The 27490-nt window shown below is 41.8% G+C and overlaps 1 protein-coding gene across 2 annotated transcripts in view; it reads left to right on the top strand.

Moving 5' to 3' along the window:
• The window catches only part of Tbx15 (T-box transcription factor 15), a 117755-nt gene extending 111770 nt beyond the window's left edge, over nt 1-5985 (top strand). For both annotated transcript variants that reach the window (XM_085677926.2, XM_085677924.2), the window contains exon 8: nt 3537-5985. In XM_085677926.2, the coding sequence (XP_085534052.1) occupies nt 3537-4321 (785 nt within the window). In that variant the 3' untranslated portion in view covers nt 4322-5985. The remainder of the gene's footprint in view (nt 1-3536) is intronic.
• Nucleotides 5986-27490: the final 21505 nt, after the last annotated feature.

Below are 27490 nucleotides of genomic sequence, written 5' to 3'. Positions count from 1 at the left end.
TTCCTCCTCCCATGAAAGAACACATTTAATGTCTATATGCCAAAATATGGTTACTTTTTAATTTCTCAAAACATCCCCAGAAAGGAGTTATTAGAAATCCCACTTATATAACTATAGAGCCCATAGCTTGGAGGAGGCGCTAAGCAATCAAGGCCCCTTGTAAGATAGCAGGTTCCTGCATGTCTACAGTACACATTTGTCCACTAAGCAAATTTATGTCAAGACGCTCAGAGAGTCCATGACCTTGCAGGGACCGAGGAGGTGGGGGTGAACAAGAGGGACACTGTTGTGGTCATGGGGACAAGCGTTGCTCTGAGAGGCAGCCTGGTGTCCCACCTTGCCCTGACGTTTCGGGATGAGAGGTCTCTGTTAGCCAAGTGATGAAATGCACAGGGAGGGCCGGCTGCCTCCTTCAGCTTACTTAGCGCTTGGCTGGCACTCCCAATCTTGTTTAACATTTGACAAGCCATTATATCATAAGAGACTAAAGGCTTCTCAGTATCTCCGTTTGCCTTTCTACAAAATGAATACCACAGTCCTCTCTCTCTATGTGGACTCTGAGAACTACTTCTTATCTGTATTGAGTACTTTAAGTGCATAACAATGTTTCCTCAAAGCGGATGGGAGCAACATGACCCTCTTTTGGACAGGCTTACTCTCTCCTTCAAATACTCGCTCATATGGAGGCTCCCACCCCCCCTGAAGCTCAGCAGGCCACCAAGTCTCATTTCCAGTGAATGTCATTTAAAAGCCAAAGCAAGCTGACTACAAACTTTTTAACATGTGCCTCTCATCTGCTCAGCAGAAACCCCTGTAACTTGTTAATAGTTCCCTTCTTCTTCTTTTTTTTCTTCTGTAGTGAAACCAATTGAGGCCTTAAATCAGTACCATTCGCTCCATCTTGAGCCATCTGAGAAAACCATTTAGAGTTGTAGAACGTCATCTACTCCATCCTGCACTTCCGGCAGCAGGGCCGAGGCCTGTGCCGGCTGGAGCTCACCTACGACAGGATAGGACAGTGTGTTGAACAGGTGGTCTCCTCAGGGGTCACATAAACACCAGACCAGGGAGAGCAGGACTAGTTTTCAAAGACAGGAGACTATATTCATATCTCGTAAAACCACAAATCTCTTTACAGCTGGAGTCAAATTTCTCCATTTGGGCCACAGCACTTTACTACAGTAAAGTTGGTGGCATTTAGGGTGGAAAAGCAGAAAGTGTATGTAGGGTGCCTCAAAGAGGAAAAAAAAGAAATCTCTGAGCTTTCTGTAGGATATAGAGGGAGAGAGGCATCCGACCACTCAGCAGCAGGAAGCATGAGATGGCCTGCTTCTGCTTCTGGAAGCTTCCCCTTCCAGGACTCCCTCATTAGATTAAAATGATGCCTCAGAAAGCATTCGGAGTTGATGATTCATACTCCTGCTGATCCTTAGACACAGCCACAGTATGAAAAGGAGGGAAAATGAGGCTCACTGGCTCAAGCCCTTTCTTCCGTCTCTGTGGAGAACACAGTGATGGAGTCGCAGTTTGTGGCTGTGAACTGAAGAGAAGCTCCTCCCAGCTACTTGTAGTTTTGGGCAATGCCAGTCTTATCACAGACTATCACAGACTGTCGAACCAAACCCGTTTTAGTTCTTTTACAGGAATTTGTTATGAAAAGAGATTTTTTTGATATGACTCTAAAATTAGCAGCTGATTGGATTGTCTTTAAATACAATTGGATCTGAAAGTTCACTGAGGGAAATCCCTTTGACCATGGAAGAGATAATATTGAGCTATAAAAATTTAACTCTGAGCAAAATCCTAACAAAGTCTAATCTTTTCTTCTACTACCAATACCCCCACTTTGCCTGTGATCTAGACCAAGGCTTTTTGCCCCCTCTACCAGCTTCTTTCCTTCCTAGAATGCTAGAGATGTTTTCCCACTACATCTGGAATGCTTCATTGATTAAAACAAAAGAAAACTCAGTCCTGTTCTTTGTCATCTGAAAAACACTTCCCTTCTAATGATGCTTAGTTTCTCCGAGCCTCAACAACAGTTATTGGTAACGTAAGACATGTTGTCCCTTGAAGGACCACGGTTCTCAACAATTAGGAGAAGTACCATATGGGTACATGGAAGGCAGTTCATCAAGAAGGATTCTAGAAAGGACAAAGCAGTTGAATATTCTAGAATTCAATGAAGGTTCAGCTACCCCAAGCACTTAGTGCCTTTGACGTCCATTGAAAGAGGTAGAGAGCGGATGCCTCCTGCCCCCCAAAAAGATGGGTCTTTGCAAAGGTTACTTTTGGTGTTCTTATTTGGAGAACATCTTTGGTGAAGGCTGGCTTGAACCAATTCTTAGTCCATTGGAGCCTCAACCCTTAGTATAGCCTGCCATCTACATGGTTAATGACTTTTACAAGGCAGACGCAGGATCATTTGGAAATAGGATTTTGGAAGGTCTTCCGTTGTAAAGTACAACCTCTGGGCCTGATATGTACACCCTCAAGCTCCTCCCCATGGACACAGACCCAGAAACCAAACGGAGCCTGCCGTCTGTTTTCATAGGCCCTCCAGCCGACGCGCATGCGCATTGGCATTTCAGAATCGCTGGTCTGCGCACTGTGAAGTAGGAACTCACACGGCATCGTCAGCTTTCCATCCCGGCTGTACATTAGAGGAGCTTTGAGAAAGTGCTGACGTGGAATTCTCACGTACGGAAACTCGCCTTTAGTTGGTTCCAGGTTGAATCCTAGCATAGTAGCATTTTCAAATGGCAGGACTTTTCAGCTTCAGGACCACCGATCTTACCAGAGGCCTCATCTCTGATGAAGAAAATCAAAGCCAGGGGAGTCACAGAGCCGAATCTGTTCAGCTAACACTCTGGTTAGTTTATGGCTAGTCTGGCTTCATACATATCCACACTCAAGTATTCCATGTACAACTCTTCTTCCAGCCTCCCAGGCTTGGCAGGCTGTGAAAGACCAGCAGATCCTCAGGACTGTGATTTTAATTTCGTCCTGATTCACTTTAGTCTGCATCTTATAATTACGCTTATCACATGCCTTTGATATGATATACCAGACCTCCAAAATAATGTCCCAGGTTCCATAACTCAGGTTTGTTTGCTGTGCTTTCTCAGGTCTAAGTCCTAACTTGGTACCCTGCTTCATCCCAATAAGGTTAGCGTCCTGCCTTGGTATTCTACTAAAGAATGCATGATAAGGAAAGTGTTACTCAATAAAATATAGACCTTACACATTTGCCCCGCCCATGGGAAGAGCTGAGCTAGTAGCGTCTACTGCTGATCACTGAAAGTCTTATTAGGAAGTGGCTTCAATGGTAAGAATATAAAAACTGAACACTGAAAGTTTGATGTAAACTTTTAAAATATGACTAAGACCAGAAAGAAATGCAAAGACCAGTGGTCTCATGTCATCCTTTGTCATCTCCTTTGTAACGTGTGCTCAAACATGTGACATCACCTTCTGATGTAACAGGAAGCAATTGATTTATAATCTTAATCAGTTGGAATTCATGTTTTATTTTTCAGGGGGCAGCACAGGTACTTCCCCAACCACCTCCAGCACCGGGACACCGTCTCCTTCGGCTTCTTCTCATCTCTTATCTCCATCCTGTTCTCCTCCAACTTTTCATTTGGCCCCCAATACTTTCAACGTGGGCTGTCGAGAAAGCCAGCTGTGTAATCTGAATCTCTCCGAGTATCCACCATGTGCCCGAAGCAACATGGCTGCCTTGCAGAGCTATCCAGGGCTGAGTGACAGTGGCTACAACAGGCTCCAGAGTGGCACAGCTTCAGCCACTCAGCCCTCTGAAACCTTCATGCCTCAGAGGACTCCATCTCTGATCTCAGGAATACCAACACCTCCCTCGTTGCCTAGCAACAGCAAGATGGAAGCCTATGGCGGCCAGTTGGGGTCCTTCCCTACTTCCCAGTTTCAGTATGTCATGCAGGCAGGCAATGCGGCATCCAGCTCCTCATCACCGCACATGTTTGGTGGCAGCCACATGCAGCAGAGCTCCTACAATGCCTTCTCCCTGCACAATCCCTACAATCTGTATGGATACAATTTCCCCACCTCCCCCAGGCTAGCTGCAAGCCCAGAAAAACTGAGCGCATCTCAAAGCACTTTACTCTGCTCTTCTCCTTCCAACGGGGCCTTTGGAGAGAGGCAGTACCTGCCCACAGGGATGGAGCACGGAATGCATATGATCAGCCCTGCAGGTAACAGTCAACAGGCTGCCAACACCTGCGATGGGCGACAGTATGGGGCAGTCCCAGGCTCCTCCTCCCAGATGTCCGTGCACATGGTTTAAGGAGCAGTCCAAGCACCATGGATGATGGCAGTCAAGACTCCAGAATCTCTGTGGGTGGAGCTTCCTCTTTGGGAATCCCGTGCCTTGGGAAAATAGGAATTGTGCGTTTGTTTTTTTTTGTTTTTGGTTTTGTTTTTTTGTTTTTCTGGATAAGGAAAACAGAGAAGAGCAATAGATACCACTGAAGGATCCTTGGAGTGCATCATCCATAACTCAGTGGTCATTCTTCTGCCTCCCAAACTCTTAGTTTTATAAAAAGCATTGTGTATGACAGAGTGGCCTTGAAGAGATGAATAATCATTTTATAATAATATTGATGGAGATGCTAGCATGTAGCAGCCAAGAAAAGTTACACATACAGACTCATGCACAGACAGACAGACAGACACACACACACACATACAAACTTACACGCCTATATTCATCCACACACATGCATACACAAAGTTTTACAAACACAAACATTCTCTACACTGACTCTGAACTGGGTGAACTCTATGGAGGGAGGCCCAGAGTGGGTGCTTACATCAACAATCTGTCCATATACAACCCTAGATGGATTGGGTCTTCATTAGCCATTAGCCTTTCTCCTTTGCAGCTTACCATGTTTCTGGAATGAACCATGTGCCCTAGAACCTCTCCACATCACTGCGGTGGACAGACATCAGCTGGACTTGGCTTCCTGAGAGAAATGGCTTTGAAACTTTCGGCTCTCTTCATTCAGTGTGCCATCACTGACGTCCTAACAGTGCCTGTGGAAGGACAGGGTGAGAAGAGTTGAGAGAGAGAAAGAGAATTGACAGCAGCAGAGGAAGCGGATGACGAGACTGAGAAGATGTGAACAAATGAGGAGGTTGAATTCGCCAAGGAGAATAGTTTGGGTTTGGTTAGCCCCTAAAGTTTTAGAAAGAATGATGGTGTTATTGGAGAGTAAGCCTCTTTGGGACTCAGCTTCTAGCCAAGGGTACCAATGAGAAGGGTTAGGACAAGGAATGCTGGATTCCGCAGCTCTGACCACAAAGACCCAGGAGAGAGGTGCACCGAATGGGAGTGCCATTTCACGGCAGCCTGACAGGATGAGGGAAACGGGTGTGGAGATTGAAGAATGACTTTATCTCCCAGGTGATACCAAAAACAGTCACGGAAGACAGGCTTAGCTTCAAATGCCAGATTCAAGGTGCTGACCTAGACGATCTGCCCCTGGTCCCATGCAAGAGAAACCCTGACACACCGGAGAGAATTGCAGATGGGTCTTCTGCCCCCTTTCTACCTGTCTGTAGCTCTCCATTTTGATCAAATAGTTCGTTGCATTCTGAAGTTTGGGGGTTGTTTTTTCTTTCTTTTTTCTTTCAAATCCTTTAATGATAAGAAAACAAGTGAAGCTTGCTGCAAGCTAAAATTTTTAAATGTTGTGGAAACGCAAATGATACCAAGAAAGATAATACAGATATTATTAAGATTTTTTTTTGGTTTTGAGGTGTTGTAGATAAATGTATTTATATGCCTAGTGGGGGTATTCAATATTATGAATATTAAAAAGGGGGCAATAAAAGGGTATGTAAAATATGTATGAAGAAAAGGTGTATAAAAATTTGCCCTTATGCACGGAACTGTTTCTGAGTGCCAAGCACAGAAAGCCGCTAAATAAAATCTTTGCAATTGTTTCCTGTGTGTTTGTTCATATAGAAAAACTAAACAACAGCTGTGTGCATTTGTGTTCTGTGTTGCAATCTAGTCAAACAATTTCACATGAGTTACCAATGAGTTTTACGTGGCCATCATAAAGTCAATATTATCCTCATTTTATGATTCGTACCTGAGCTATTTAAAAGTTGGTGAATTATCCAGGATCACACAAGCTGTCAGAGCGGGAACTGAGACCTGGAACTGGATTTTCACATTTAACAGGATGTTCACCTACATGTTAACTGCACAAATATGGTCTCACAGCTGCGTTCCCTATGATTTCTTTTATAATGACTCATCCTCCAACAATTCTATGAGATGGGTGTGATTTTAATAATTCTATTTGTAGATTTGAAAGCGGTTCTATAGAAGATCAAATACATGGTGAAGGTCCTCAGCTAGCAAGTGATAGACCTGGTAGGATCTTCTAGTGCTTGTGCAATTAGCACTATGTCATTACACCAGAGCACTGTGCCATTTGGAGAACCAGAAACAAAGGTAGACTCAGAGAGACTGTGATAAGAATGTCTCTGAGGCTGGAGTTTGCTTCATATGTTTGATAATAAATTTATGCTCCCTTTTGAATGCATCACTGAAGCGTGGGAGGAGGGGCTTTGAACTGTCATGCATAAGTTCAACTTACAAAGCCCCATGACGTGCGAGGGTCATACCATGCGAGGGTCATACCATTCCCAAGCACTTTCACATACCATATCAGGCACGCCCCACAATACCCATAAATGGGGAAAAGGGAAGACAGTCTTTTTTTTTTTTTGTAAATGAGACATGGAACTGTGAATCCTGCCCTGCTTATATGATTAGAAAACATAGAAAACAGCAGATCAGGAGCATAAAAATCTCTTCTTACCTCCACATTGCTCTGCGTCCTATTGGATAGTCACACTGGTTACCCATGGACTCATTTTCCTGGTATAGGATGTGGGAAGCATGGGATGCTGCCCATTGCACTCATTCATTGAAACTGGATCTAGGTTTAAGAATTTAATCATTGCTTTGATCGTATAAGTAACTCAGAAAGTGGCACGCCAGTCAGTCCCATTAATGGTCAAATTGTTGCCAAACTAGTTGAGACAATGGCCAACTCAATATCTCCACAAATTTTAGGCTATTTCTGCATGGCCAGACTCAAAACATGAACAGACCCTTTGATTAGGAAACTGTAAGTTACTTCTCTGCAGACTGGTGGAACAAAACTAACTACATGCGAAGCATTTGGTTATTTCTTTCTGATCTATTAGTAGACCAAGCACTGTTCATCGGTTTAGTGCCCTTCAAAGTCTTAGGTAATAACCGCAATATAGCATGCAACAAACTTGGCATAGACATGTTTTCATTTAGAAAGAATAATAATTTGAACAATTGTTTCTACTCTAAAATTTAGAGCACTAAGTAAGACATATTTTTGTAATTTTAGCTCTTTTAGAATAGCCTAAACCACTTATGCCCATACTATGATGTGGGTTTCCTTTGTACCTGAGAATGTAATAGAAAGAACAACACATACCGGATAAAGGATTTTTCAAGATGGGGCTGGAGAGGTGGCTCAGCAGTTAAAAACATGTGTTTCTCCTGCAGAGGATCCAGGTTTGATTTGAAGCACCCACATGTTAGAACACAACATCTGGAAACTCTAGTTGAAGGGGATCTGATACCCTTTACCAACTTCAGTGATCACCATACACAAATATGGTGTACATACTTAAACATTGGCAAAACATGCATAAAATGAATAAAAAAGTAACTAAAAATTTGTCAATAATATACTCTAATGGCAAACTAGTTGGAGAAAAGCCCATAAGGACCCAACCCTACACAAGGAACTAAAGGCAAATGAAGAAATCTGGAATCTGGAGAAGTGGGCTTCTCCAGTGAAGAGCACACCAATTAGTGGTTCAGTGCCAAATGGTCATCTCTAAAAACACAAGTACAAATCACGTTAGACAAGCTGAACAGACTATACTTAGGAGTGTACATGCATATATGTCTACATATACATGTAATAAGAGTGACTGAAGAGGCAATGAGTTTGAAGGAGAGAAGGGAGGGCATGTGGAAGGATTTGGAGGGAAGGATAAATGTTATAACTAAATTATATCTCAAAAATAAAAAGAATATATTCTTTTTTATGAAATCATAAAACATTATTATATTTTATATTTTAAACACCAAAAAAGTGTTTCTTAAAAGTATTTTTTAATAGGTTGATATGGTTTGCTCAGGTATTTTTTCCCAAGGGAAAGCTCATTTTGGTTGTTTGTAAATCCTCAATCCATAGGACAGATCCTGGGATATCAGAGATGCTTAGTACATAAACATTTTCACTGCTGAATCTGTCAACCATATTTGTTTTTTACAGGGATAGTACAGAATGATTTCATGACTGAATTCACAATAAGGGTAGTTAAATTAGCAAAGAAATACTGTTCTTTCATAAAGCATTATGCTGGAGATAACTATAAATTTAACTTACATATCAACTAGCAGCACTGTATATAATGAAGTGTAAAAACCAAACATGCTCCATGATTTATGTATTTAGTGTATGTGTATGTGCGTGTGTAACTGTAGGTGTCGATGCAATATGTATCCATCATATGTCTTCCTATCACTTTCTGTATTGTTCCTTTTAGCCAGAGTGTCTCCCTGAACTTAGACCTCTTGTTTTTTGTTTTTGTTTTTGTTTTTTTTTTTTTTGTTTTTGGCCTGGGCTAGCAGTCAGCAAGGGACCACAACTGGCTTGTGTGGTTGCTGCAATCTGGTATAACTGTAAATCTTATTCACTGAGCCATCTCTCCAGCCCCGACGATTTCTCTCTTGAAAGGGGTTCCTTTTTACTCATTCATGTGTGAAAGATGCTATAAAAATTGCTTAAAATTCAGAGACGATGTCCAGGATAAGAGGGTCAGGTCAAGACTCTTTCATTAAGAAAATTGGGCTTAATTGAACTTAGAAGAAGCTCAGAGTCCTTGTAGATGTAAAAGAAATAGTGGCTTTAAGAATGAAATATCAACTTTAAAAGGCAAGAAAACATCTTTTGAATCACAAATGTAGTATTTCAACTAAACGCGAACAATTTAATCTAGGCAGAGATATTCAAAAACTTCTTTTTACTTTTCCTTCCCTTCATTCCCCTCCCCTTCCTTCCCTTCTTCCCAACCCCCTTTCTTTTTGTAGCTCAAATGCAGAGCCTCCCACATTCCAGGCACCAAGCAGTCTACCACCAAGGTATAGCCTTAGCCTCCCAGAAGGTTCCTGGGTACTAGAGATCAGTAGCTTCTTCCACGAACACTTTCCTCATCAGTGGGAGTTTAGAGGGCTGACAACCAAGAGCACAGGTGAACTGATGCCGACATTTGATTAGTTTATTAGTCCTAGTTCTGATGATTTCAGAGATGCCCTACTGGACCGAGTTGCCTTCATTAAGCTTCAGGAGATGGTCTTTTCAGGAAAGCCTGGCCACAGGTACCTTTCTTCCAAACCTCTTTTGCTTATGATTATTAATCACTGGAGATTGGTCTCCACACCCTTGTCCAGCTCAACTCTTTCATCTGGTTCAACTCAGGAAAGGTTTATTCCAGGACCATTCTTCCCAGTGATGCTTTAGATAGTGCAATGTGGGAGTGAACCCCCGGGCACGGTCCTGTCTTTAAGGAACCCAAGATTGAAAGGGAGATATTGACCACACCTGTGCCTGACTAAATAGTATAATTTTAGATTTGGCAAATTACTCTGAGGAAGATGAAGGTTCCAGGAGGTTAGGGAGTAACTGAAGAATGAGGATGATGCTCAGAGACATAGACCTTTGCAGAAGGGCTCTCCAAGCCGGTGCCAGTGCAAGCAGCATAAATGCAGACATCACGCATGTGCTTGTGGTCCTCCTGCTGGGGGCAGTGGCATCTTCGCTTGAAGATGCGCTCGGTTGAGACCAGACGTTTTTGTTCCTAGACTGCCTTTCTAGTATTATTACTTGAAAAAGTCTTCAGGACTTTTCAAATCTGTGTCTATAACCTATTTTAGGCCAAAATACAGCTTTGTTTTCCCAACTTCCTTGGGAGAGAATGAGAGTCATCTCTGCTGTTTGTTCAGATTAGTGCACTTACAGGAAGGTGGTCTGACAGCCAACAGTGCTCTTGGAGCTAGTCTATGTAATCTTTGGATGCAGAAAATTTCTACCTTGGAAGACTTCAGTCTGTCTGAGGAGTTAAGACGTTACATGAAAGAGGGAACAGGACATGTGCTAAGTTGTGGCAAAGAGCGCATATGCTGCCGGCTTTCAGGAGGAAACTAATTTTTATTGAGTGTTTATTACATGTGATGCCTTGTGCAAGGCAATATCCTCTAATCCTTGTAATCGCCTGTTAGGACCTGTACTGCAGTCTCTAGTTTACAGTTGAGGGAACTGAAAATGACAAAAACCAAAAGAACTGGCAAGCAACAAAGACAGGGCTCCAGCCCAGGCCCAACCAAGAGTTACAGAAAGCAATATCGAGAGAGATAGGTCTATGGGAAAGGCACCTTGAATCTTACTTTGAAGCAAGTTGTGGGAATGGTAAAATTGAAGAGAAAGGAAGCTTTACTGGTGGTGGGCAACACGTAGAAGAGACATACTTCCGGGACGAATGAGCTCTGCTTAAGAGAGAAGAAGATGTTCATCCTCACAGATCAAATTTCAACATGCTCTCCGCGACTTTGGAGTCCCCTGTCCTATGGGAGGTATCTTGGCTGTGAGAATTGGGAAGCTCAGGTTTTCATCCCATGTCTGAGTGGAAACCTCAACCTCAAAAGGACTTGTGGTGTCTGGGAGGTGATGGCGGAGTCAAGCTATGTCTCTAACACCTCCACCCACGCCCCTTGCCAGGGCTCCAGGGGGAGTTCAGCCTCCACACTCCCTGACTCAGGCTCTCCCCAGGGCCCCTTGCTCTCTCCATCCACGTGGGGTGGTGAAAGGGGACTTTGCTTCTTCAAGCCAAGAAAACATTCATCATGTTTTCCTTCTGAGCTCATTTTACTGCCCACAGCACTCATCTTTTATGGGGGAGCCTAGCGGCATTTCCCACTTCAGATGGTGCCTTCTCACACATTCAATTTTATTAGACTCGCCTGCAAGCCCCGCCCAGGCCCAGAAAACCAAAGGCGGTTGACTATGTTTGGTATTATTTTCACCCTGTCAAACCAGTGTGGATATGGGGCTGGAAAAGGATTGTCATGGCAACTGTAAATGGTTCTTATTCTAGGGGGAGACTGATACTCCATGACAAGATTAACGGAGTTCTCTTTGACGTTGTGCATCCTTCCTCAACTGTCTTAGACTGTCTGGAATAGATTCCTTCAAATCTTACCCTTTTAGAACTGATTTCTCATCCTGATGCTCCATCACGGGGTTCCAGGGTAGCAGACGGATTCTGGAAACCAGGCACCTTGCCCTCTATAGCTCTGATAGCTTCCACACAATGGTTAACTCTCCATTTCAGTTAATAGATGGAGAATAAATGAAAGTTTGCATCTGGCTATGTTTATAAGTCAGATCTAGAACTGGCAGATGACCTGTTCTGTACTCCAGTGGTTGGGACTCTAATGATCACTCCCAACTGAAAGGGAAGGAAGAAACAGAGCTTAGCTGAGCATTGAAGAGGAAAGAATCATATCTGTTAAACACTGGGGATGTTTTAGGAGACCCTCAGTCAATCTTACCTGAGTTAATTTAATCTGATGACCCTGTCAACCCAGGAGATAAAGGTTAAGTCTAATGTCTACACAGGTTCTCTGTAATACAACACGGAACAATCAACTTGAGCTCCATTGGAGTTCATTTAATCTAGAGGATATCTTTCATGGGAGGTTTTTCTTTGTTTCCTAAAATATTTCAAAGATTCATAAAACGTAGACTTGGACATTTCTTAAGTTAGAAAAATGTGTGTGTGTGTGCTTATCATATACCAATAAAAATGCCCTAAACACCCATCCTGTTTAATTATAAACAATCACTTTATGAAATTATATTGATATCCTAAATTTTACATTTATTTTTATATATGTGTGTGAGTATTTAGCTGCATGTACACATGTACAATACATGTGTGCAGTGCTCATAGAGGCAAGAAGACAGCATTAGATTTCCTGGAACTGGGATACAGGTAGTTGTGAGCTACTATAGGGATGCTGCCAGCTGAACTGAGCTCCAGTGCAAGAGCAGCAAAGGCCCTCAGCTGCTGAGTCATCTCCCTAGTCCCAAATTTGATATTATTACTATTATTATTAGTTATTATTATTTTACATTACTCACATTATGTGTGAGAGATACCAATGCTGAAAGCCTAAGAATCTCATTGAAGTCTTGATTTGGAACTTGCACTGCTGATTAATAGGAGACCGTTTTGCTTAGGTAAAATGATGACAGTCGTACTGGTACATCATGTTATGTGCCTTAAGAACTTCTGTAGTAACAAGAGTCACCTCTCATTCACTCTCATCCAGAAGCAGTTTAATCATGAAATTCATGTGGATTCTGGGCTGCTAGGATCACCCTTTATACAGGGTGTCATTTTATTAGGTTTTTAGATGACACTTGCTATCCCAAAGCAATAGTGTGGGAAGATGGCTTGCGGTGTACTCCCCACTGCCCAAAGGCCCACATTCCTAAATGATTTCTGAAACAAGTCTCTGGAACTGGGTTTTCTCGAACCTTGTGACAGTACTCTAGCTAGTGGCCTCAGGAGTCCCTCAGAAAGCAAACACACAGAGTCAGAAACTTGACCATTAACCAGCATTTCAGATGGTCTCCCATTAGCCAATTAGTTTCCCAGGGGAAAATGCGTCATCTTTTCCCTCGAAAGGGCTCCCAGAAGCAGGTAGGTAAACTAATCCACAGTCCATATCCCATACCCATAGACAGCCATCTGAAGAGAGTTTCAGTTTTCACCAGTTGTTCCCTCTCCTAAATGCTGGTTTTGTATCTTTGTGATGTTGGCTTACATACAGTTTTTCATCAAAGTTCCCCAGACTTCACGTGTGAAGGGCTCATCCTCCTTAATCATGACCTGAGAAAGGTTTCCTCTACTGTTTAGTACTATAGAAGACTAAGTAGCACGTGCCTTTAATCCCAGCACTCAGGAGGCAGAGGCAGGTGGATCTCTGTGAGTTCGAAGCCAGCCTGGTCTACAGGAGCTAGTTCCAGGACAGCCAGAGCTGTTACACAGAGAAACCCTGTCTCGGGAAAAAACAAGACTAAGGTCCCCGGTAAAATAACCCTGGGAAAGAACAGAGGGTCCAGAATTTCTGAACCCACAGGGATGCACTATTCTCCTGGTGCTCTACTCAGGGACACCCTAGATTGCCCACCTGAGCAGAGCTGTCACATATGAAGTGCCACTTCGAGACTGGCAAGGACATTATCTGGGGCTCTGTCTACATACAAGATAGGCTAATGTTTGGCGGTCAGGGAGTGTATATATAGTTGTCCACTGAGGAACAAATTAACCAGCATTCCTACAGTGACAGTCCTATGCAGGCATATGTCCTACCTAAATATCAACTCTAATCGTACTTAATATTTCATGGCAAGGAATACTGACAACCACGGGAGTTCCTGCTATAGAATGAATTCACAAGTCTGAAAAAGGGTTTTTTACTTTAGCCCATTTACCTAAACCCCCAACCATGGTTTATCAGCATGCACTAATGATCTGTTTTACCCAAGACTTTACTGCCGAGTGATGGTAATAGAGATAAAAGTGGGAGCCAATCCATAAAAGTCTGAAGACCATAATCTCGTGCAGCCGCAGCTAACATTCACTGTTGCAGTGAGGAATGGTGCCATAGAAATAGGTGTGGATACTATGGACGCAAGGGGGTCAGTTCAGAGTTCATGTCAGGCTATCTGGAGATGACCGCGCGTAGCGGAAACCAGATTGCTTCCTATTGACACACAATAGACTAGGGGGCTACAGACCACATAGAGTAATCTGTAGTCATGCTCCAAAGGCCTGTAGCAGCCCACTGCTGCACCACGCTGCTGCATGTTTCAGAACGGGGGAATCTCACATTTAATGAAACAGCTCCTAATGTTTAGGCAATGACATCGATGGCCTATAGCAGTCTGAGCAGCTAGGCGCTATCAGGTAGGTTCAGGGTTAGCTCGATGAAGAGGGCAGAGCAACCTGAGAGACTACAGAAAGCCCTGTCTGACTCTGGCCGTATTCTCAGGATCATAATTATGTCAGGATCCTGAGGAGAAATTGGATCTTGCATTTTTATCGTAAGAACAGCTTCATGCACGACCAGGTCATTTCCACACAAGGAGCCTGATGATGGGAATGTGTGTGGACTCTTAGCCTACCATAGAAAAATCCAAGCAGAGTGCAAAGGTCACTGGTGGGAAGGTGTGAGACCCACAGGGAACGCCAAATCACAGAAGAGCTAGCTACCCCTGTGAGGGCCAAGTCAAGCAAGATTCAATAGGGGCTGTCAGGCATTTCATAGGCCTGTACTTGAGGTTGTTAGTGGGACCCAGAAATCCAAAATTATGAGTTATTTAACTTGGCTTTCAGTATGACTAGCTCTTTTGTGACTTGGCTGTTCTCGGGGATGTCACACCTTGATTCTATTAGCTTCGCTGTAGAACGTTTTTAAGGTGAATTTTATGCTTCCAATGACATAATCTTTTCTGTTTGGAGTAATAGCTACAGAAATCCCGATAGTCGGGGGTGGGTACATCAAAGCGGTTATCTCTTGGGCAGTAATTGCTGCGAGCCAACTTCCACAACAGGTGTGCGGTTTGAATAGGACCTCCTAATGCGAACACACTGTACCTTTTCTTTCATCCCCCTAAGGCCCTGCTCTGAAGTGCATAATATTAGGAAGGAGCTGAGGGCTTGGTCCATGATGAAATCCCAGCTATTACAGAGGCTGCGGCTGGAGATTCACAAGTTCAGAGCTTATCCGGACTCCAGAGGGAGGCCAAAGCCAGCTTGGGCAGTTTAAGAGATCAAGTCTTCCTCTATCCCTCAAAAGAGGTCTGTGGATGCAGCCTGACTGTAGTGGACCAGCTTAGCATGCTCAAGAGTCTGGGTTAATCCTGAGTACCACAAATGTTAAAGATTACAAGAAAAAGTTAACAGAAGAACCCCCAGGCTTTAATAAGCATCTATTTTAAAAATGGTTTGATTTATTATTTAAAAATTATGTGTGTGTGTGTGTGTGTGTGTGTGTGTTTCTGTACACATCAGTGCAGATGACTTCAGAGGCCAGAGGCATCACATCCCCTGGAGATAGATTTACAAGGCTTGTGAGCTATCCCATGTGGATTCTGGGAGTTGAACTTGGGTCCCCAGGAGGGAGTAATGCATCCCGTAACCGCTCAGCCATTTCTCCAGCCAGAAATGCACTTCCATTACTTCCTTCAGCTCTCCTAAATACCCTCTGCAAGAAGCCCAAAGCACAAAGTTTGCAGAATTTTTAAGCCCGAGATTTTCCATTCACTCTAAAAGAGGAGTGCTGTTTTCAAAGACTTCCCGAACGCGGGGTGGAGTGCCGCTGTGACCAGAGGCCAGGATGCAGGCCCGAGGACCAAGTTCACAGACTTGGCTCCGTGAGAAATGAGCAGACTCCTGTAGGGCCCGGGGCAGTGACTCTCAAGGAGTTTAGTCTTCTCAGTTTTACAGATCAGGGGATGACAGAATGAAATGCACTCTTACTTGATTCCCAACGACTTCTCCCTGAAAGCCAAGGTTTTATTAGCATTGTTTTGTTTCAAAAGAAGCTACAGCCTTTTGACAAAATGCAGTGCTTTCTCTTCCACACTAGAGAAAGCAGTGCAAAGGCAAAAAGCCCTCCAACTATTTTTGTTTTTTTGAGACAGGGTTTCTCTGTAGTTTTAGAGCCTGTCCTGGAACTAGCTCTTGTAGACCAGGCTGGCCTCTAACTCACAGAGATCTGCCTGCCTCTGCCTCCCGAGTGCTGGGATTAAAGGCGTGCGCCACCACCACCGGGCTCCTGCAACTATTTTTTAAAAAGTCTGAGTTTGAGTGCTTGGCTTAATCTTTTATCAACAATAAAAACAGGGGTTGTAGCCCGCCTCCCGGTTTGTGAAGGGTAAAGTTCATATGCAACTAAAGCCCTCATCTCTGTGAGGTGACCCAAGAGTTTGTACTGTTTTATGTCCATCTTCAAGCTGCAGACAACAATATTTGTAACAAGCATTGGCTCAAAAGAGGCCTGGAGGCTAGAGAGGGGGGCATCAGGTGAAGTGATTGGGATACAAGTATGGAGACCTGATATCATACATTTATAAGGGGTTCATTTCTTTACATCTATTCTTTATTTAAAAAGAAATATAGCATGCATATGGTTCCATTTATTCATCTGTTTGTGTTTTTGAGATAGAGTTTCTCTGTGGCTCTGACTGTCCTGGAACTCTGTAACCCACACTGGGTTCAAATTCAGAGATCTGCCAGTCTCTGCTTCTTGAGTGCTGGGGTTAAATGCTTGTGTCTTTACTGCAGGACTATATATTATTCTATGAGTAGTTTTTAAATTTAGTTTTATTTATTACATAGATAATTTCATATTCTCTTTCGAGACAGAGTATTATTCTACAGCCTGGGCCATCCTCAAAAACAAAAATCACAGCATTCTCCTTTAGGCACGAGACACCATGCTTGGCTAATCTGTCGCAATTTTATCTCTTTCTCTAAAGACAAATATTTAATTTGCTTTTATTTATTTAGTTAAAATTTTTCAATGTAAAATTATTTTTTTACAAAGATTTACTTATTTCTATTTTTGTTTGTGAGCATTTTGCCTGCATGTTTGCATGCATGTGCACTAAATGTGTGGCCTGGTGCTCTTAGAGGCCAGAAGAAGGTGTCAGACCCCTAAGAACTAGGCTTAGAGATGATGGTGGGCCAGCATCTCGGTACTGGTAACCAAACCTGAGTCCTGTGTAAGAGAAGCAAGTGCTCCTAACCTCTGAGCAATTTCTCTAGCCCCATCAAAAATGGCTTTTTAGAGTATCTTTCTATATAAACCAGGCTTGCTTAGAATTCACTATATAGTAAACGAAAACCTAGAACTTATGATCACCCTGATGCTACCTTCAAAGAAGTCCTGGGATTATAGGCATATGCCACTTTTTCCAAGCTAAATTTTGAATATATATTTTAACTGCTTTGTAGACATTACCTTGCCTTAGCTCTGACTCTTTATAGATGAAAGCCACTGGAAAATTATTTGGATTCCATAGATAGACACGGCTCTTAGCAACTTACCAAGGCTTCTCCAGCCCTCCCATACTCTTAAAATTACTAAGGTTTACCCAACAGCTGCTACCAGCTCCACCTTCCCCAAAGGGGTCATCGTGTGAACTTTAGTAGACTTGGTCATGGACAGATTGGAAGAATGCAGCCTTGAATAACCTCCCTTTCTCTTCTACAGACACACAGGCAGAGGAAGGCTTCTCTCCTTCTCTTACCATACATAGGCAGTTTTAGCTGCAGCTTTTCCTGCCATCTGTGTTGTCAAGTTCTTAATCTCAGGACCATTAGTAATTGACACCATAGCTAAGATCACCGGTGAGTGGTTGGAATCCTGGGATGGGCCAGGAATTTGAGCTGTAGATTCTGGGGGATCCGCCAAGAAGTAGCCTTGTGGTAAATCAATATCTGTGGCAAAAAGTGGTGACCCTAGCACATAGCTGAGGAAGCACACAGCTTTCCCAGCCTGGAGTTGCCCCATAAATAAGATAAAGTTTCCTGACCTATCTCAGATGATCTGTCACCATGGTCACTGCATGCTCAGGGCCCAAGTCTGTCCCATGAGTAGAGAGCCGAGCATAGGCTGGCTTCAGGCGTCCAGTCAGAAAGGGCAGAGTGATGGTCCCATGTTAGCAGACACAATGCGATACACTTGGGAATAGCTGGTCAAATGTTTTCAATAGAGAGTTTCTTTATCCCAAAAAGTTTGGATTTCTGGTATCTCTGGTATAAAAAGCAGATTTGTCACAGTCACAACTTTGTAAGACGCCGAGTGGGTCTTCCCTCTGTAGCAAGGCTGTGAGCTTTCCAGGTGGCCAGGCTTCATCTGGTCTGCGCCCCTGATGTTTCTAACCCCTGCTTGAGATGTGATAACACCAGCAACTTGCAAGCTCTGCTTCTTGGTGAGCAGAAGAGTCAACCACAAGCGAAATGTGCATTTTGTGGTACTCAAGCATTTCTTTCCTCATCTAGCAAACAACACAAAGTCTAGCCCCAGTAATTTTCCTAGCAGAGCTGGAATTGCCACCAGACAGATTAGGAAACTCAGGCCCGGAGAGGCCAGGTAAACCACCCTAGCTTGCTAAGGACAATAGTGGGAGAGTTAGTATTTGGCTGTGGGTGATCTTTGCCCAGAGGGTGTCTGAAATCGTTGTATCTCACCATATCAGGTTGGAGGGAGGACAGGGAAGGGGAAATGATGGAATTAAATTAAAATTTCAAAAACCGAAAGTATTGCATATTAGACAGAAATTCAAAGAACAGTGTGGATCAAAGAAATATGCCCTTCAGAAGAAGTACAGGATGTGATCCTAAGTACCCAATAAAACTAAGGCCTACCACATGGCCTGTGGGGTTGTAGGCTAAACAGTGGGCATAGGGGTGAGGTTACAGTGAAGACATAGGAGACATTGCAGCTAGGGAAAATGAGAAATCTTTTGCTGGAATGTCCTGGGGAACATTCACAAAGTCTGACAGGCGTGGAGGTGGAGCAAGCCCCTCGGTACTTGACTCATTCCCTTTCTTCATCAAGGTGTATTTCAACCCTGAAAATCATAATACAGACATAATTAAAAACAAAATCAAAATCCAGGAGGGGTGACCTTGTGTGGTAGGTGTGAGTCTGTGAGAAGAATCTATGTGTTAGGGTTAGGAAGACCTGACTGACACTTGCCTCCTCCTGACTCTCTGTGTAGCCCTAGCCAGTTTTCTTTCATGCATCTTATTTTTTTGGTAGAAATTTGATTAGAATTGTATGGTTTATATCTATTATTAAGTGTTTGGACATAGCAGGCCTTTAGTTCATAGCTGGGTAAGCTTGAGAGTTTCATAATAAACTTCTATGATCTATTATTAAAATTATTGGTAGTCATGATTATAGTTGTTGATAGCTGCAAGTGGTACATGTATTAAATGGAAGGTGCTTCAGATATCATTCAATTCAAATCTTTTTTATTTTGACATTTAATTATGAATCTCATGTGTGTGTTTGTGTGGGAATTTGTGTGTGTGGATGCAGATATCTATAGAGACCAGAATATGATTCTGACACTCTGGAACTGGAATTAAAGATAATGAACCACTCATTGAGGATGCTGGGAACCAGTCTTAGTAGGTGCTCTTAACTTCTGAGCCATCTCCTCAGACTCTAAATTAAAAAATTCTTTCTTTGATTAAATCTGTTCATGAGATGAGGAAATAATTGGTAGCACTAAGAAATGATAGCTATTGAGAGATCCCATAAAAAATAGAGTAGACAGATGTCATTGTTTACAAAATAAGAATTGGAGAAAGAATGCAGCCTTGTCAAGTCCAAGGAATGTTCTGGAATACATTAATGAAGAAGATTTGAGAGCGTTTTTTAAGAACACAGACATAATTACCAGGGAGTCAGTCAAGGATTGTTCAGAAAAAGTTGTTCCAAGAAACCACCATTTTTTTTTTATGTCAAAAACTATTATAGCTGTGCAGACGTAGTGCCACATGTCTATAATCCTAGCTCTTGGGAGTCGAAGGCAAGGCAATTGGAAGTTGGAGACCAGCCTTGGCTACACAACAAGGCTGAAGCCAGTCTAGGCAACACACCAAAAATCTCTCTTAAAATATTACTAAATCATAATTGAATAGGAGAATTCTGTGACTTGACTAATTATACAACGTGACACTAATTTTGTGGACAAGTTAGTGAGACATGAAATTCTATAGTAATCTCCTGCAAATTGAGGCAGTCCCTCCTGCAGGGCTCAGAGAGACTCATAAGCTAACAAAATATACAAGGATCAGGAACTTCAAAAAGTTACAGGATTCACAAGGCCTCCCTCCATGAACAGGGAAACAGTATACAATCCTGAGAAATAAAACTTTCCAATTGGCCAAAAGATATATGCAATTTCTACGGAGAATGCCAAAGCAACAGATTTGTAAATTATCAGTCATGCTGAGGTAGAAGTTTTGATGAAGCAGAACTTTGGGTTTTCATGACTGTAAAACTCTCTCACTGACATTCCTATAGGTAACCTAATAAGCTCTCTGTTTGTCTAACTTAGACTTGGTTGGGATAATATTTTTTGTCTTTCATTGGTACTTTTATCTATGGTAAAGGGAGATTTGTTCATATATCATCAGGAAAAGTTACATAACACATGGTTAAATGACAATACAGTTAAAGCTTACAAAATTCAAATACTGGCTATGCAGACCAATCTAAATTACCAAGGGACAATGTGCTGAAGGCCACATTTGACACACTTACAGGCAATAAACTGAATGACAAAGTACTGAAAGTTTTTCTCTAAAATTCAGAATAAGAGAAGAATGTTCACTTTCACTACTTTTATTGATCTTAGCCCTGGTAGTCCTAGCCACAGAAATTAGGCAAGAATGAAATAGAAGGGACTTCCATATTGGAAGGGAAAACACAAACCTGTGTTTGTTTGCAAATAAGATGATCTTATATACAGGAAGCCCTAGATAACCCACAAAACCCATTGTAACCAATAAAAAAAATTTAATAAAGTAGTAGAGTAAAAATGCAGCAATTTTCTAAAAGTAAAAAGTGAGTGAGCTACTGAAAAAGAAATCAATAGAACAGTCTCATATACAGTAGCTACCAAAATTAAAATATATAAGAACAATATCCACAAGGGAAGTAGAGGATCTTTGCAACAAAAACTAGAAAATGTTGATGAAATAAATTAAAGATTATACAAATAAATGGAATGATATTCTATGGTCATGACTAGAAAGATTTAGTATTTACAGAGGTTAAAAGAAATCCTGATCCATCAAAAATACCCAAGTTGTTCTTCACCAAACTAGAAGAAATACTCTCTGAAACGTATTTGAGAACTTTGAACATCGTGTTTCCATTACTCTCCCTGTTTCCTTTAATTCCGCTGTGTCCCCCCGCCCCCCACCTATTGAACCCAGCTAGCATTGCTTGTATGTACGCATCCCTAAGATGACCACTTGGAATTGGCCAACCTGAGAAGGAATCCATCCTCAGAGGAGACTGCGTCTTCCTGTCACACCAGCCATTGACCACCTGTACCTCTTAATCTAGAGGTAAAACTTTTTGGAATTTTGCTCCATCTACTCTGGTGTGTTAACAGTGTAGTCATTGTGCAGGCCTCCTTCATTCAGGCAACAGATCGATGAGATTTCACAGATGCATTTCCTGCCATGTCTTGGGCACGTTATCAAGCAAATATATGTGTGAAACTGCTAGGAAAGAAACATGGAAGAAATTCTTCAGAACATTGCCTCTGGCGCGATTTTCTTCATATGAGTCCTGATGCTAGGCAGAATGAAGAGACAACTTTCAGTGTGGGAGAAATTATTTTCATACTACTCATGGACCATGGCTTGATGTTCAGAATATGTCAATAACTCAATTTAATGTCAGAAAAAGGAGTAATTCTGTTACTTGTGTGTCCTGAAATAGTGGGTTCAGTTCTATGTGAAAATGGCTAGAGTAGTATGGGGGACTCATCCAGACTAGGTGGAAACAGCAGTGCTGGGTCACTGTTAGTGGTTTTGATTGTGGATAGACATCTTTATGCTTGACACTGTGTTTTTCATATCAACCTAACATACACAGCCACATTAGGAATGGCGATGACAGCTTTCAAATCTCAGTGATGTAATTTAATAAATTATCATTGCCTATCTTACACACACTATAGATCTGGGGACTGGAGGGGGTTAAAAAGGCAGTCATACAAGAACTACATTTTATTTTGTGGTTCTTCCCTTAGGTGTCCTTGGAGTTGTTTCTATTGAACAGGCTCAGGACAATAAATCTGAAAGTGATATGCACCACACCTGCTCACATCTCATTACCTACAGCTCTGCCACATGGCTTTTCTGAAGGGCAGGTATCTGGACCAACTCCAGTTGTATGTCCAAGAGGATGGATGAAGCAAATGTATTGGAAGAACTCACAATCTCAAGTATTTCTTTTAATATCTAATGCACATCTACAAGGTAAATAGTACAACTCACTCCTGTTGAAGGGAAAACAGTTTCAGGCAGGCACAGTCCAAATCTGTGTGTTATACTTAAAAGCAATGATAACAAGAAACATATCTAAACATAATAAAGTCAAAATACAGTAAGTTGATGGCCAACATCAAATTAAATGGAGAGAAACTCAAAGTGATTCCACTAAAATCAGGGACAAGACAAGCCTGTTCACTCTATATCTATTAAATATAGTACTTGCTCTTCTAGCTTGAGCAATAAGACAGTAAAAGGAGATCAAGGAGATACTAATTGGAAAGAAAGAAGTCAAACTTTTACTATTTTTAGATAAAATGATAGTATACATCAGTGACCCCAAAAATTCTACCAGGGAATTCCTACAGCTTCAGGGAACTATAACACCTTCAGTAATATAGTCAGATTCAAGGTTAAATAAAAAAAAAATCAGCAGTCTTTCTATAAACAAATGATACATGGGCTGAGAAAGAAACCAGAGAAACAACACCATTTACAACAGCCACAAATAATATAAAATATCTTGGGATAACTCTGACCAAATAAGTGAAAGACCTATATGACAAGAACTTTAAGACTTTGAGGAAAAAAATCAGGGAAGAGGTCGGAAAATGGAAAGATCTCTAATGCTCTTGGATAGGTAGGATTACCACAGTAAAAGTGACAGTCTAATCAAAAACAATCCACAGATTCAATGCAACGCCCTTCAAAATCCCAAAGCAATTTTTCACAGACCTCAAAAAAAAAAACCCAACAATACTCAGCTTCACATGGGAAAACAAAAAACCCAGGATAGCCAAAACAATCCTGTACAATAAAGGGTCTTCTGGGGGTATCTCCATTCCTGACGTCAAGCTCTACTATAGAGCTATAGTAATTAAAACATCTTTGTATTGGCATAGAAACAGACACGTGGATTAATGGAACAGAATAGAAGTTCCAAAGAAAAGCTCACACCTATGAACACCTGATTTTTGACAAAGAAGCCCAAAATATACAAAGAAAAAAAACTTCAATGATACTTGCTGGCATGACTGGATATCAACATGTAGAAGAATGCAAATAGATCCCTCTCTACTGTCCTGCCCCAAACTCAAGTCAAAGTGGATTAAAAACCACAATATAAATCCAGTTACACTGAAGTTGATAGAACAGAAAGTGAGAAATAGCCTTAAATACATTAGTACAGGAGACCACTTTTTGAATATAATATCAGTAGCACAGACACTGAGATCTACAATTAATAAATAAGAACTCTTGAAAAGCTTCTGTACAACAAAGGACATGGTCAATAAGGCAAAGAGAAGCCTACAGAATGGGAAAAGATCTTCACCAATTCCACACTGGACAGAGGACTAATATCTAAAATATATAAAGAACTCAAGAAACTAGACATCAAAATACCAAATAATCCCATTAAAATGGGGTACAGATTTAAACAGAGATTTCTCAATTAGAGGAATCTCAAATGGCTGAGATACACTTAAAATAAGTGTTCAAAATCCTTAGTTATTAGGGAAATAGAAATCAAAATGACTCTGAGACACCATCTTACACCTGTCAGAATTGCCAGGATCAAAAACACTAATGACAGTGTATGCTGGAGAGGATGTGGAATAAGGGGAATGCTCCTCCTCCGCCAATATGAGTCCAAGTTTGTATAGACACTTTGACCAATGGTATGGCAGTTTCTCAGAAAATTGAGAATCAGTCTAACTCAAGACCCAGTGATACCACTCTTAGACATAATAGCCAAAGGATGCTCAACAATACCACAAAGACACTTACTCAACTTTGTTCATAGCAACATTATTTGTAATAGCCAGAACCTGGAAACAACCCAGATACCCCTCAGTCAAAGAATAAATAAAGAACATGTGGTGTATCTACACAATGGAGCATTACTCAGTGGAAAAAAGATGACATCAGGGAATTTGCAGGCAAATGGATGGAACTAGAAGGTACCACCCTGAGTGAGGTAACCCAGACTCAGAAGGACAAATATGCACTCACTCATAAGTGCGTATTAGATATTAGATGCAAAACAAAGGATAACCAGTTACAATCTCCAGCCCCAGAGAAACTAGGTAACAAGGAGGACCCTAAGAGGGATGCATGGATCTTCCTGGGAAGAGGAAATGGATGAGATATCCTGGGTAAATGAGGGGGAAGTAGAGGGGAAGGGATGGTAGATTGACAACATGAGGGATCAGGATGGTCAAATTGGAGGTGGGATGGACGGGGAGAGTAATGAAAGCAATATCTTGATGGGGGGTATCATGGTGTTAGGGAGACCTTTGGTGTCAGGGAAACTCCCAGGGACCCACAAAGAATGACTGCAGCCAAGACTCCTAACAATAGTGGAGAAGGTGCCTGAACCGACCTTCCTCTGTAATCAGATTAATGACTACCCTAATTGTCATCATAGAGCCTTTATCCAGTAACCAATGAATGCAAATGGCAGAAATCCAAGGCAATCACTGGGCTAAGCTCGGGGAATCCAGTTGAAGGGAGGGTAAAGGGATTTTATGAAGAATGGGGGGGGGCTCAAGATCATGATTGGGAAACCCACAGAGACAGTTGATCTTGGCTTGTGGGAACTCACAGACTCTGGGTGGACAGCTAGGGAGCCAATATTGGACTGACAAAAGCCCTCTGCATCTGGATGACAGTTGTGTAGCTGGGTCTTTTGTGGGCCTCCTAGCAGTGGGACAAAGCCTTGTCCCTGGTGTATGAGCTGGCTCTTTGGAACCTATTCCCTGTTTTGGAATACCTGGCTCGGCCTTGATGCAGGGGAGAGGAGCTTGGTCCTGCCTCAACTTGATATGCCATGCTTTGCTGATTGCCCTGGGGAGGCCATACCCCACCTGAATGGAGATGGAGGGGTGAATGGGGAAAGGGTAGAAAGGAGGTTGGTGGGGAAGGAAAGGAATAAGAGGAGGGAGGGGAAACTGGTTGGTATGTAAAATAAATAAAAAAATGAGTAACAATAATAATAAAATGCTAACAAGTTATATGCTTCAAAAAAAGGTGTCTTTATAAATGTCATGTGCTTTTGTATATATGAAATGGACCCTTAATAGAGAACTGCCAATAGAATTGAGTATGATTTCATAAGCATGTGATGAGTACATGCTATAATAATACCTTTGACCTTGTTGAAGCATTTGACTTTAAACTTAGTGTGAAGAAACGATTTTCTGGAAGGAGGAGCTAATGCAGAGAGCTCTTTGTCTAAGAATTTTTCTTGTTATTGTTGAGGGAATGCAAGCAAGCTGGGTAGAAGATTCGGTCCTCTGATGGGAAATAAAAAGGCATCGTGCCTTTAAACCTTTTCTCATTGGCATTCATTTCTTCCCTTGGCATCCTGCGTGGAAATAGTCTGACAAATTTACCATGCAAACACAATAAAATGTCTAAATAGGGTAGGGTGTGTAAGTGTGAATTTGTGGAGGTGGTGGCAGAGAGGAAGTAGAAAATAAAAAACCTGCCCAGGACTGGCTCTTAAGAATGAGCATAACCATGTGTTAAAAGAAGAAAATTGGCTTTACACTTTTGTTTTCAACCAGATTAACCTTACTTCCTTTTCAGGTCTACATTTACCGAACAAGCTTGACCTAATGTGCATAGTACATTTTTTTTTGCAAATAATCTATGCTTGTAAATGGATTTTGTTTTTCATTCAAAGTGACTTGGTATAAATTCTCCTATACTTATTGTTATAATAATAATAATACCAATTGATTTAATTCATCTTTCTTGGTTAAGTATTTAAAAGGAAAGTCAGATTTTTTGAATCTCCTCCTAAGACTTCAAGCCCTGAATAGGGAAATTTGGGTTACTGAGAAATGGATATTACAAATAATTTTTGTTTTCAAAATGTACACTATACTCTTATTTGAATGTGAACAACAAAGTGAATTTATTTAAAAATTCTCTTATTTGGAGTTGTTCTCCATAGGATCAGGTATCTCGTTTCCTCTTTCTCTGCACACATCTCTTGATTAAGAAGCTTCATGATTTCGTGTGATCTCTTTCTCCATCCCATAAACGCTGGCAGAGATGATGTAACCTGAGCTCCCGAGACTCTGAAAAAGCTTAAGAAGAAGTGTTTGGAGCAGGGAAAAGGCCTCCACCTGACAGAACAGTTCCCTAATGTTTTCGGTGCTTGTTGGAAGCGTTTGCTAATGTTCCAGGAGCCCAGGTATCCCGGAAACAGGCAGAGAACACAGGCTATGGTTTTAGTTCTGCCTTTCTTAACATTATGAAAATGTGGACAAGTGCCTCAGACTTTCTGTTTTAGTTTCCAACTTTTAAGACAAGGGACAGTAAGATCAGCTACCTCATCCCCATCCATTTCCCAAGGAATGCATCAGCATTGCAATGTATGCGGCGGTCCTTTGCTAGCCAAAAGTGTCTTTCTTTCCCAGTCCCTTCATTGCCTCATTTCCCTTTGTTTCCTTGAAAATTATTTCATGGCCCACGATAAGCAATGGAGACTCACCTTTTTCAGAGTTTCATTTGGACCCTGGAGCTGAGCAATGGCAGCAGTTTTCTCAAGATTTTTTTCACTTCCTCAGAAAAACAGTACCAAAGGCTGTTCAGCAGACAGACTCCCTGTCCCAGACCAGCTACAACTGCAAGTTTCAACACACACTCACCCACTGGTGAACAAAGTACTCAGTCAAGAGATATTTTCTTTACATTAAAGACTGATGTTGGGCTAAATGAATTCCTTGCAAGTAAGAATGGATGGGGTGGATCTGTTTTTTTTGTTTTTTTTTTGCCACTGACTCAATGTGAAGTCAGATGTGGTAGTCATGAAAATGTATACCATGGACCAACAAACTCAGGCAGAAGACAGCAAGTAGTTAGCTACTGACCTTTGAAAACACAGTCTCTATTGAAAGTTTATACCTCCAGTGAGCTGCTCCAGTTAGTAACGATGTTGCTGAGAAACTAAGGCAAGACCATTCTGGGAGACACAGGGCTCCTCTGAGAGATGACTGGCTGGCTCAGGAATCCCCAGTGCCCCTTCCAAATCTTCCTTAGAGGGCACAGTCCTCTAAGACACTTCCGCTCAACTTCCTGTTTCCTCTTCCAGTTAGCATCAGACTTCCTGGGTTAATGACTCTCATTTGACTTATATAGGCGTAAATCAAATCCCAGCTTGACTCTGATTTTCACTGAACCCAGCATAAAATATTGGAAAGACTTT

Source organism: Myodes glareolus, chromosome 17, assembly GCF_982192425.1.
Source record: "Myodes glareolus chromosome 17, mMyoGla1.1, whole genome shotgun sequence".
In the NCBI taxonomy this organism is placed as follows: Eukaryota; Metazoa; Chordata; class Mammalia; order Rodentia; family Cricetidae; genus Myodes; species Myodes glareolus.
The sequence above is the reverse complement of the archived record's forward strand: the minus strand, read 5'-3'. Positions and strand labels throughout refer to the sequence as shown.